Raw genomic sequence first — 12540 nt, forward strand, 5'->3', positions numbered from 1 at the left:
GGGAGGGGGAGGGCTGCTGAGTGCGTGTAGCTGCTGGTGCAGGCGTGCGGAGAGACAGGCACCGAGGCCAGGGGCGTGGCATTGTGGGTGCCTAGTGCCATGAATTAGTTGCTAGTTTTCAAGCTGGGGCCACCTGAGCTGAGTGCTGCTAGAACAGAGTTTTGGGAGAGGCTTGGGCTCCCTGCAGGACATAGATTCCCCCTGGGCTGTATCCCTAGCCAGCCAGCCCCCCTCCAGGCCAAAGCTGGCACGCCCAGGCCACAGACACTGTAACCATGCCTGGAGCGAGGAAGTGCCCAAGGAGCAGGCTCCACCTGCAGCACACAACCCTGCCAAGGTGCCTTGCCTGGCTGCATCATAGCTGGGTGCGTTGACAGCCCCTCCAGTGATGCAGGTGAGCCAGTCACCGTGGCAGCCTCCCCCCCGGCCATTCATGCAATTAAAGGGAACAACCCAGGGGCTGTTAAACAATTTTCTAACACGCAGACTTGTAACAGAGCATCATGATTTTGAAACAAATCCGTCTCATTTACTACTTTAATTCCCAAGACAAATTACTATTAACTTAATAAATCAGGGCACCTTTGTCAGCGGGTGGCACTGGGCATGCTGTGACTAACAGTGTCCCAGACAGGTGGAGCAGGGCAACGGCAGAGCCCTGCCATCTCCCTGCCATCACTGACCCATAGGTAGCTGTGTGCACACACGAACAGGGGACGTGCACAGGCCCCGCGGGTAGCCTTGTGCACACACGAGCAGGGGCCGTGCACAGGCCCCGCGGGTAGCCTTGTGCATACACGAGCAGGGGCCGTGCACAGGCCCCGCGGGTAGCCTTGTGCATACACGAGCAGGGGCCGTGCACAGGCCCTGCGGGTAGCCTTGTGCACACACGAACAGGGGCCGTGCATAGGCCCTGCGGGTAGCCTTGTGCACAGGACCCCCGGGTAGTCGTGCGCACACACAAGAGCAGGGACCATGCACAGGACCCCCGGGTAGTCGTGCGCACACACAAGAGCAGGGACCATGCACAGGACCCCCGGGTAGGCGTGCGCGCGCACACACACACACACACACACACACAGAGGACCCCTGGGTAGTCGTGTGCACACACAAGAGCAGGGACCATGCACAGGACCCCCCAGGTAGTTGTGCGCACACATGACCCGTGGGTAGCCATGCGTGTCCACACAAGCAGGCGCTGTGCACGAGGACAGTGGGCAGTCATGTGCACACGAGCCATGTGTTTTAGTCCATGTGGCTGGCTGGAAATGTGGCCCACGAAGATGACTAACGTAATGTAGTGTCTCTTTGCAGATGAAAAACCACACGTCAGACCCGGAGGGCAGCCAGTAACCGGACTGGGGCGCCGCAGCCGTCCCCAGGTTGGCTAGCATTTCCTTTCCTGTGTTTGTATTTCTTTCAAGGCCGCCAGCTGGGGCCACACATGACATGAGTGTACCCGGTCTCAGCGCTAGCGCAACAAAGCCGTGTCCCGCGCCTCATCATTTCCGCCAGCACGAGACCCCACACGCTGAGGGAAATCTCTGTGTTATGATTGTTCCTTTTAGCAGTGGGGGGGAAATGTAGTGTGGGGGAAGGGCAGGTCGAACGCCCCCGAGGAGTTAGACTGGCTGGCCCCCGGTGGTGGAGTTAAGACCCATGTAGAAATCCAGGCAGCCCTCGCTTTGCCCGCAAACGGCACTGTTGGAACAAGAGGGGGTGTTGGCTCCCAGGCCAGGCCATTGCTGTACACGGCCCTGTACCACTGCAAGGTTCCCCTCCCCGGCCCCCCGTCACCCCTCTCCTGCTCGGGGACTAGCCGTCGCGCTCAGGCCTCGTGCAGCATAGAGCTCCCATCGTTCCCTGTTTTTCCTGTGTGCCTCATTGCGGCGTCTTGCCCTGCCTCTGGGCCTTGATTGGTTGAGAGATGCCTGGTGCCACAGGAAAAACACCCATGGCTTCGGCCACTCTGCTCGAATGCCAGCTTCATCCGGTGCAGAACAGGGACCTCCTGGGGGACCCTTCCCATCGCCTCCCTGCGTCACCCTCGTCACTGAGCTGGAAAACTAATCTCAGTGAACCTTGCAATGAAGCGTGCCCAGAAAGAGCCAAAATGTCACCCACTCATGGGCGCAGCAGGCCGACGCTCTGGCCCAAGTCAACATTGAAGGCCCCAAGTTCTCTCTGCGCCATGTCGTTCAGAGCAGGATTTCCATGCCCCGCTGGGATGGTGAGGCTCTTGCAGTACGGCAGAGCGAGCAGGGAAGCAGCAGGCACTTATTCCTGCCTCAGCCAATGCCTATCACAAGGGTAGCGCAGGGCTGCAGCGTGCTGACCCGCAGACAAAACGCCCCAGGACTGGACTTGCTGCTTCCTTGTGCTGCTCATGGAAATCTCAACGAGGCAGAACGCTGCTGGGACAGAATGAGCTTGTCAGCTACAGCTCAGACCCTGGGGCTCAGCGTTCAGTCTCTCAGACTCGCTGCTCACTCTGCAGGGGCCTGGCTGTGAACCCAGGGAGATCCCTTCCCAGCAGGGCTGCTAGGGTAACAAACATTCCCCCTTCTGTGGAGTCACTGGGACGCCACAGAGCGAGAAATATCGTTTCCATGTGCCAGACACAGACTCCCTGGCCTGGAGATTTTACATCTAAACCTAAAGGTTAGAGGACAGCACTGGGAGGCAGGTTTGAGCTCTACACCCAGCTCTGACACTGGCCTGGTGGGTAACCTTGGCCAAGTCACTGTGCCAAGTCTCTTGTGCCTCAGTTTCCCCATCTGCAAAAGAGGGACAAATACAAGCCCCTGCACAGGTTCATTGGGAGACTATCTGCTGACCTGTATGTGAAACATTTGGACCTGGCTTCACTAGGAAAAAGGTGTGGGTAACCTCTGTAACAATCCTAATGTAAACACGGCCGTTGTTTTTAGCCTGTCTTGGTAGGAGGGGTATTTGTTTTAGAAGAACACCCAGTGTTCTAGCTCCAGGCCCGCAGTGTGTGAAGTGCTCTACAAACACCCACCATAAAGCTGATCCGTGCCCCGTATTGCTCACACGCCAAGAGCTGGAGCCAGGCAGCCGGGGGCACCAGGGAACAATGACAGCACTGGGTAGCAGGACAGGCAGAGGGCTCAGCACTCCAGCAGCCTCATTGTTGTCACATTTTTTGTCAGCATCGCAGCAAAGGAGAGTTTTAAGGAAGGGTTGGAAGGTGGATAATGAGGCAGCTCCAAGGATGCTTACGGGGCACAGCTACCACATGGGAGAGGCAGCCTGGGGAAGCACAAAGGGGCTGGTTTGAAGCTGTAACAAGTGGGTGATGGAGCTTGGCCCCATGGTCTAGTCAGAGGCAGGAGCCAGCATCTCAGTAGTGAACGAGAGATGGTAGGTTGGGTGGGGACAGGCTAAGGGCCCCACATGTGACGACAAAGACTTCCCTCCATTTGAGGCGCTAGAAAGGGAGGCTGGGCCAGGGCCGGTGCCACCATTTAGGTGACCTAGGCAGTCGCTTAGGGCACTAGGATTTGGGGGGCACCATTTTCTTCGGCAGCGGCCACCCCAGTCACCGCCGGCATTTAGGTGGAGGGAGCTGGGGCAGGGGAGCGCGGGGAGGGCCGCCTGCAGCAAGTAAGGGGGGGGGCGGCACGCAGGGGAACTCCCCATCCCAGCTCACCCCTGCCCCGCCTCCTCCCCGAGCACACCATGGCTGCTTCACTTCTCCCGCCTCCCAGGCTTGCGGGGCCTAAGCTGATTGGTGCCGCAAGCCTGGGAGGCGGGAGAAGTGAAGCAGCGACGGCGTGCTCGGGGGGGGGGTGCCTCAGGGCAGAGGGTGGGGAGCTGCCGTGGGAGGGGACGCCTCAGGGCGGGGGCACGGGGGGGAGGAGTGCAAGGTGGAAGTTTTGCCTAGGGCACGAAACATCCTTGCACCGGCCCTGGGCTGGTCATAGCAAACACAAGGGGGAAGCAAGTGGTTCACGTTGACCAGCTACAACTTGCCTTGTCTACACTTGGATTAAACACAGGTTAAAAATGCAGCTTGATTCCTAGTGAAGACAGCCTTTGAGACCCACAAATGGAGAGGGCTTCAAGTGCTGGGTCCTGCTGGTAACAGCCCAGGCAGTGGGGCTGAGAAACCGCCCTCAGGCCAGCGCCCCTCGGTGGCTGTGCACAGCACCCCGCAGAAGCTGTAGCTGGTTGCAAACTGGAGAGCTTTCATTTTCCGCTGGCTCAGAAAAGGTTTTTCCTTTGGTCTCACATGGCTTCTATACACCGTGCTATGTGATAGGGTTCAGAGTCACTTCCCAGGAATTCCATGAGCAGCTTTACCAGAAATAAGAGAGGAGTGTGAGTATTTTCCCAGCAGGCTAATTCCTGCTATGTGAACAATGACATGCCCCTGCTTTGGGTTGTTTCACCTTCACCCAAAGAACCTGCATTCCCCCTCTGCTCCCCTACTACTGTGTTTTGGAACAACTGTAGCTCCTTTCTGTGTCCCCATTTCTAGGTAGTCTCTCTCCCGCTGGTAGGAAATTGTGTCTGTATTTCTAATTTGCTCTGGGAAAAGAGTGTATTTGTGTTGGAAGGAAAAATAATAAATTTGTATTTCTTTTCTCTGGTTATTTGGGAGTCTGATGCTTTGATTTTCATATCGGAGAGAGAACAGCCTTTACCAAGCTGCTGTTAGACAATGTCCCGGTTCTGGACTGCAGGGAACTGCTAGATGGGGTTTCTATAGCACCCATCTAGCCATGTATTCTAGATGCCCAACACCACAAGTAACTGACTCATGCCAGCTGTAATTAAAATCATCAGTAAAATCAACATGCCCCACACCACAGACCTCGGGGAATAAACTTGCTGTAGAAAGGGGACCATGGAACTAGCTGCCTCTTACAGGGCAGAAATTATGTGGCCACAAGCCCCCAGACTTCTACGGCTGCATCCCCTAAGGCAGGGGTCGGCAACCTTTCAGCAGTGGGGTGCCGAGTCTTCATTTAGTCACTCTAATTTCAGGTTTCGCATGCCAGTAATACGTTAACGTTTTTAGAAGGTCTCTTTCTCTACATCTAAAATATATAACTAAACTATTGTATGTAAAGTAAATAAGGTTTTTAAAAGGTTTAAGAAGCTTCATTTAAAATTAAATTAAAATGCAGAGCCCCCCGGACCGGTGGCCAGGACCTGGGCAGTGTGAGTGCCGCTGAAAATCAGCTCGTGTGCCACCTTCGGGACCCGCGCCATAGGTTGCCGACCCCTGCGCTAAGGCCTCTGGAAACAGGATTGTGTGGCTAGAGAGAGAAAGGTCACTTGGACACAGCCCATTTCAGATGTTTGATTAAAACTAAAATCTTAATCTTTGCCTCCCAGAGAAGCCAGGGGGAGTTAAATGAAGGCACTAGTAGATAGGCAGAATCACAGCAATTAAGAGATTGAAAAGACTTCTCAGGCTAAGTCATTTAGACCACCTAGGCTTGTCCCTGTGCTATAGTATTTTGTGCATTGTGCAGTTTCATTGTAAAGGGCTGACAGATGGGCTGCTGGGAGGGTCATTACACAGGGAGTGGACTGCCCCTTTCTGCACTAGAAGCAGATCATGGCTGTCTCATACTCCGGCACAAGGGAGACCTGATCTCAGTGAATGGGGCTAGTTGGGGGCAGAGGTGTAAATTGGGGGTGGGAATCTACCTCCACCTGGAAGCCTGCCCCAGGATTTTAAAAATGCCTCTTGGCAGCCGTCATGGAAGGACGGACAACGCTGGACACTGCCTCATCCACCCAGTCCTTGTGCAGGGCAGCAGCACTGCCTGGGCTGTTTACCTCTGGCTCCAGGGGGCCGAAGGGAAATACTGATACTAAGGACTGAACCAGTTTCAGTACAGCTGCCCCAGTGACACAAGCAGAACCAAGGGGTGAAAGGGTAGAGGACTTGGAACAGGGGAGGGGGGGCAGAGGAACGGAGGGCATAGAAGCCACCCCACCAAAAGGCAAGCGTACGCCAGGTGGAAATAAACCCAGGAGAAGCCCAAACAGAGAAGGGGGGAGAATAAAATGGCAGAATTGCTTCATTTTAGGGTAGAGCGTGTATCTGAGTTTCTTTCAGTTACCAGCCTAGTTAAATGTGGTAGTGAATTGGATTGGGAGGTGAAAAATGCATCAGAAATAAGACATCTCTGCCTACACAGTCTGAAACCCATCTGAAAGTTGTGTGTGCAAATTCCCCTGCAGACAAACATGACATCAGACAACTGCAAAGCTCGCTGCTGGAGTCTATCAAATTCCTCAATAGCCGATGAACTACTATCCTCCCTTCAAGGAGAAATCTTGACCCCACTGATATCAATGCAAAACAAGGGAAAACAAAAAAAAGTTACCTACCTTCTCGTAACTGTTGTTCTTCGAGAGATGTTGTTCGTGTCCATTCCAATCAGGTGTGCGCACCGCGTGCACAGCAGCTGGAAAGCTTTTCCCCTAGCAGTATCCCTCAGGTCAGCTCAGGCGCCCCCTGGGGTTGTGCCTTTATGGCGTTGGATATAGGGCTCTGCCGACCCCCGACCCCAGTTCCTTCTTGCTGGCTGCTCCGACAGGAGTAGGAGGGTGGGTATTGGAAGGGACGTGAACACCACATCGCGAAGAACAGTTGTGAGACGGTAGATAACCGTTTTTTCTTCGAAGGCTTGTGCATGTCAATTCCAATTAGGTGATTGGTCCTGCTTTGAGTAGGGGGTTGGACTAGATACCTCCTGAGGTCCCTTCCAACCCTGAGATTCTATGATTCTATGATTCCCAAGTCCAAGTTTTGGAGGTGGGGTCGGAGCTCAAAGGTTCGCTGACTGTAGCACGGCTCTGCCAAAGGCTGCATCGTCTCTGGCCTGCTAGGTAATAGCATCATGCGAGGTAAAGCTATGTATTGACCATGTCGCAGCTCTGCAGATCTCCTGCGCTAGAACATGGGCCGGGAATACCGCTGAAGATGCCTGTGCCCTCATGGAGTGCACTGTAAGCGAGGGGGTAGAGAGAGCAGGTACCTTCACCAGGTCGTACCATGCCTAGATGCAGGACATGATCCAAGACGAGATCCTTTGGGAGGAGACTGGAAGCCCCTTCATCCTGTCTGCTACTGCGACAAATAGCTGAATGGATTTCCGGAATGGTTTCGTTCGCTTGATGTAAAAGACTAATGCCCGGCGAACATCCAACGAGTGAAGTTTTGCTCCCCCGATGCAGACTTTGGTAGAGCCGTGCTACAGTCAGCGAACCTTTGAGCTCCGACCCCACCTCCCAAACTTGGGCTTGGTAATCACCTCCAGGGCAAGGGCCATCGATGTTCCCGCCACTGCCTCATCAGGCGAAGAGGAGGACAAGGCTCTAGTTACCAGCGGGTCCTGTTCCCTGCCCTGGGCGCCGAGGGGATCTCAGGGTGCTCAGTGTTCCGGCGTGGCCCCCGGTGCAGGAGCTGGTGGAGTCAATGTGGACACTGGTATCCACATCGATGGCAGTACCGAGTGCGTCAATGCCGGTTCAGATTGGGTCGGTGCTATCATACCCTGGTCACACTGAGATGGCAGAGAAGCAAAGGTAGCCGATGCCACAGAAACCGACCTCGAGTAGGACCATTGGCTCTGGCCCTGGTGGAAAGCCCAGGGGGTCCAAAAAGGCCACTGAGTAGGGGGCTGCCACCGACTTGGAGGTCCTCCTGCATCTGGAGCAGAAGGACTCTGCTTCCAACTCCGATGACTCCAGGTAGGAGGACCAGGGAGGAGCGGTGCCCACTTGGTACCAGAGAGCGGCATCTAGGGCTAGGGGACTGGTGCGGCTCCCCCGTGTGCTTGTTGATGGCACCGGAGACCAGGGTCAAGGGGGTGACCTCCAACGCGGAATCATTATCAGTTTTCCCCTGGACAGCACTGGGGGTCTCATGGGAGCCACTGCGACTGACACAGGTGTCCTGTCCCGTCTCAGAGGGGAGGGCGGCGACATGAGGGTGATAAGGTCTCTCGTCCCCTCGAATGCCTCCGGCATGGATGGCATCTGTAGATCCCAGCCCTCACTGACTGATGACAGATGGGGGCCTGGATTCGACTGGCCCCATGTAGGGGCAGGAGTCGACACGACTCTTGAAACCGAGGCCGAGCCGAGGTCCATGAGGCACTGATCTCTTCCCTTCTGTGTCATCAGATGGAAACGTCTGCAAATTTTGCAGTGTTCTTTCTGATGAGCTTCCCCCAAACACTTTAAACAAGAACGGGCGGGGGGGGCGCTCTTGGGCATAAGCTTGCCACAAGCTTCGCAGGATTTAAAACCCAGAGACCAAGGCATGCCAGGATACCAGGACAAAAGTGTGTGTGTGTGGGGAACCCCCAAATAAAACTTATGTGTAAAACTACTTACTACTACTACGCACTATGTAAACTAACTATATACGAGAACGACACTACAACTGCTAGATGCTTGCCAAAGCAAGAGCGAGTGTTCCGGCTAACAGTCACAGGTGGTAAGAAGGGATCGAGGAGGTGGCACTCAGCAGGGCCCTATATCCAGCGCCATAAAGGCACGACCCCAAGGGGCGCCTGAGCCAACCTGACCAATACTCCTAGGGGAAAAACTTCCCGGCTGCCATGCACACCTAATGACATGAACAAGCACTCGAAGAACCCCAGTGGTTTCCTAGTAAACATATGGCTACAAGAGGTTGCAGTTTGGTAGCCCACTGGGCTGCTCTACATATACTGATTGGCAAAAAAATGTGTATAGCTTTCTTGTGCCTGGAGAATAAATAGACAAGATGGGTAGCATGATATCGAGTGCAATAGCTAGCTTCCTCTGCGATACCTAATTGAGCTAATAACATATACAGGTTTTGACCCAAGGAAGGAAACTTTTGTGGTCCGATAGTTTGTGTACAAGTTATTTATTGCTCTAATTAGATGCTGTTCATTATCTCCCTTGTCCACCTATAGCATTGTAAATGGCTCGCTTTGATTTGTTCACTTGTGACTAGAAATTGAGCTGGACCTAGTCTGTTATGGAGATTTATAGACAAACTGTAGAGATGCCAGAGCTTACGGACAGAACAGACCATAGTCTGTGGTTACGTTTCCTTAAACCTGACGAGCAGAGTGTCATTTTAGTGTCCTCTTCCTGTTCCCACACTACAGCACAGCTAACCGCTTTCCACTGCTGAACTGTGAGAGGAAGAGTGTCCCTCTACCAAACCTACAACATCCCCACCAGATGCCACTTGGCTAGTCACATCCTTTACCTCCCTCACAGAGGTGTTGTGAAGCTTAATTTCCAAGGCCTGTGAAGTGCTTTGAGATCCTCCAATGGACTGTGCTACATAGCAAAGAATTATTTATTATTTGTCTTATCAACTGGCCATTCTGCTTCAAGAGGGACATATCAGTCACTGGCCAAGGACTTCCTAGAACCCAACCCCACCCTGGGGGAAAGGATCAGTCACTCTCCATACATAGCACTATCTACCTACATCCAGCCTTATGGAGATCGGGGACAGCTGGATCTATCCCCAGTCTAGACTGGCTTTTAGAAGGCACAGTCAGGAGTGCTAGCACATAACGCTGGCCTATGTCTCTTTAGTTCACTTAACCCTACGCTTCTCCAATTTACCTTGGTAAGGGACATTGGCCCTCACCTTAGAGGGGCTCCTCTTTCCTCATTTCATGCCACCTTTTGCCCTGACACCAGTACAGAGGCCTTGATGCAGAATGCTTCCAGCTCAGTGTATCAGCTGCTAGGTAACAAACAGGTTAATAATTACCTTCTTCCACCATATTTCCTAGCAACCATCAGCTGACAAATGAATCAAGAGCTCTCTAAAACAACCCTTAACTCAAAGCATCCTGCCTGCTGCAGCTCTGCTCGATTTCTGGTACTAGTTACAACTCACCACAGGAGAGAGAAATTCAGACACTTTAAATCATCTACCTTCCACCCCGATCCATGTTCATTCACGGTACTCTCTAGCTCAGGGGTAGGCAACCTATGGCACGCCTGCCGAAGGCAGCACGTGGGCTGATTTTCAGTGGCACTCACACTGCCAGGGTCCTGGCCACCGGTCCGGGGGGCTCTGCATTTTAATTTAATTTTAAATGAAGCTTCTTAAACATTTTTAAACTCTTATTTACTTTACATACAACAATAGTTTAGTTGCATATTCTAGACTTACAGAGACCTTCTAAAAACATTAAAATGTATTACTGGCACACAAAACCTGAAATGAGAGTGAACAAATGAAGACTAGGCACATCACTTCTGAAAGGTTGCCAACCCCTGCTCTAGCTTGTCTTCAGCCCGGAGCTACAACCAATAGTGTCTATAACTAAACAGCAAATAAGCTTAAAGAGCCTTGCACAAGCCCACTCTACTATTACCTCCATGTCCAACCAATAATCAACCTTTCTGGAAGGCAGCTGTGACAGCACATAACTCAAGCCAATATCAGACTGATGTCTCCCTCCTCAGCCCAAACAAAGCGTTTTATAAAGTTTAAAAGTCAGCCTTGCATTCTACTTTGTAAGCCTTTGCCTGGGGTAAGTTAGCATGCTGTTCTGCCAGTGAGATACAGTTGCTAGATAAGAGAGGAAGGATGGCCTAATTGTTACGATGTCATCCAGGACACCTGGGTTCAATTCCCTGCTCCACTAGACTCACTTAGGTCTTCACTGCAAAAACAGATGGTTTTTACACTGCGATCGCTACTCGAGTTAGCTCCCTCCATGTAAAAGTCTAGGAGACAAAGCACAGTTATGTTTGTACCTCAAGGTAGCTACTCAAGATCAACCCAATACCCCTGCACCATGGGGCTGACCTTGGTTAGTTACATCAAGGTAAAACTACAGTGCCTTACCTGCCACAGGATTTCACATCAAGATGGCTATCTCGACAGAAAAACACACCTTTCTAGCAGCGAAACCAGGCTATGTCGCTTGATAAGAGCACTTCCCTATCCCGAGGGGTGTTGGGAGGATAAAAACTTTAAACACTGTGGGGTGCTCAAATACTACTATGATGGGGGCCCATAAGTAAGAACATAAGAACGGCCATAATGGGTCAGACCAAAGGTCCATCTAGCCCAGTATCCTGTCCGCCAACAGTGGCCAATGCCATTCCCCAGAGAGGATGAACAGAACAGGTATCATCAAGTGATCCATCCCGTCACACATTCCCAGCTTCTGGAAAACAGCGGCTAGGGACATCATCCCTGCCCAATAGCCATTGATGGACCTGTCCTCCATGAATTTATCTAGTTCTTTTTTGAACCCTGTTATAGTCTTGGCCTTCACAACATCCTGTGGCAAGGAGTTCCACAGGTTGACTGTGCGTGGTGTGAAAAAAAATACTTTGTTTTAAACCTGCTGCCTATTAATTTCATTTGGTGACCTCTAGTTCTTGTGTTATGAGTAGTAAATAACACTTATTTACTTTCTCCACACCAATCATGAATTTATAGACCTCAATCGTATCCCCCTTAGTCATCTCATTTCCATTTAAGAGAGATCAATAACATCTACACCTCTGCATAAACACTAACAGCTGTAATGCCTTCCCCTCCAGGACAAGACTCAAACCCAGCCCAGCTGTTACAATGTGCTGTTCAGTAACCGTGGTGAAATTTGTTGCTGTCAATCCAGTTTCTAAAGCAGTTTTACATAATTCCCCTTTTCCATATGAGTAGAGGCTGATACGCAGAAAGCTACCCTTTCCACACTAGAGGTGACCCCTATGGCTCAGAGCTGGAGAGCGGGCAGTAGGTGAAAGCTAGCACTGCCCCTACCTATACTGTATCTGATGTGTGGATTATGGTCTGCAAGGCTGGGGACCTGGCACTTTTCACCAACATAGATTTTACTCAGAAAATGTTCTCATCAAAAGGCCATTAAAACGGAGAGGATGAATTAAGATACTCACACAGATCAAAGCCAGGAAAAGGTGAACTTCACAGTAAGAAGATTTATTATCATATACAAATGTTTCCCATCTAATCAATTATCTTTGGTGGTGAATTACAGATAGGTCTTATATATGCACTGGATTTTACTGGGAAGTGGTTTCTGACTGTTAAACACATTTTAGAAACAAAGCATTACAACCAAACCCTTTCATCATCACTTCTATCTGGAACACATCCCCCAAATCAATACAATCCAAGGGTTGGATGAGTTACACTATTACAGCACATTCGGCATGAAGGATCTCATTACCAGTTCTTCCTACTGTGGGCAATTAACAATGCTTTGCGTGCAACATGAAAAGAATGCAAGTGTAACAAAGCCCACAGAAAGAAAAAAACTGCATTAGTACATGTCCACTGTATAGAGAATTTGAGTTAATTGCTTAATTTGCAGAGATGCCATTGACAGACAGTAAAGAACCCCTACTGATCAGAGTTGCATCCAGAGAGGTAACAAGAAAGGGCCAGATCAAACCAAAATAATCACACTAGCCTACACTAGCATGGGTCCCTCCATTTTTAGGGAAAGTGAAATGAACACCATGAAAAATGCAGTCTTGATTTTCAGG

General features: G+C 51.4%; 1 protein-coding gene across 2 annotated transcripts in view; it reads left to right on the forward strand.

The window, feature by feature from the left end:
- LOC123349200 (heterogeneous nuclear ribonucleoprotein C-like 2) overlaps positions 1–3607 on the forward strand; it is a 46851-nt gene extending 43244 nt beyond the window's left edge. For both annotated transcript variants that reach the window (XM_044987063.1, XM_044987064.1), the window contains exon 7: positions 1315–3607. In XM_044987063.1, the coding sequence (XP_044842998.1) occupies positions 1315–1353 (39 nt within the window). In that variant the 3' untranslated portion in view covers positions 1354–3607. The remainder of the gene's footprint in view (positions 1–1314) is intronic.
- Positions 3608–12540: the final 8933 nt, after the last annotated feature.

Source organism: Mauremys mutica, chromosome 14 (assembly GCF_020497125.1).
Source record: "Mauremys mutica isolate MM-2020 ecotype Southern chromosome 14, ASM2049712v1, whole genome shotgun sequence".
Classification (NCBI taxonomy): domain Eukaryota; kingdom Metazoa; phylum Chordata; order Testudines; family Geoemydidae; genus Mauremys; species Mauremys mutica.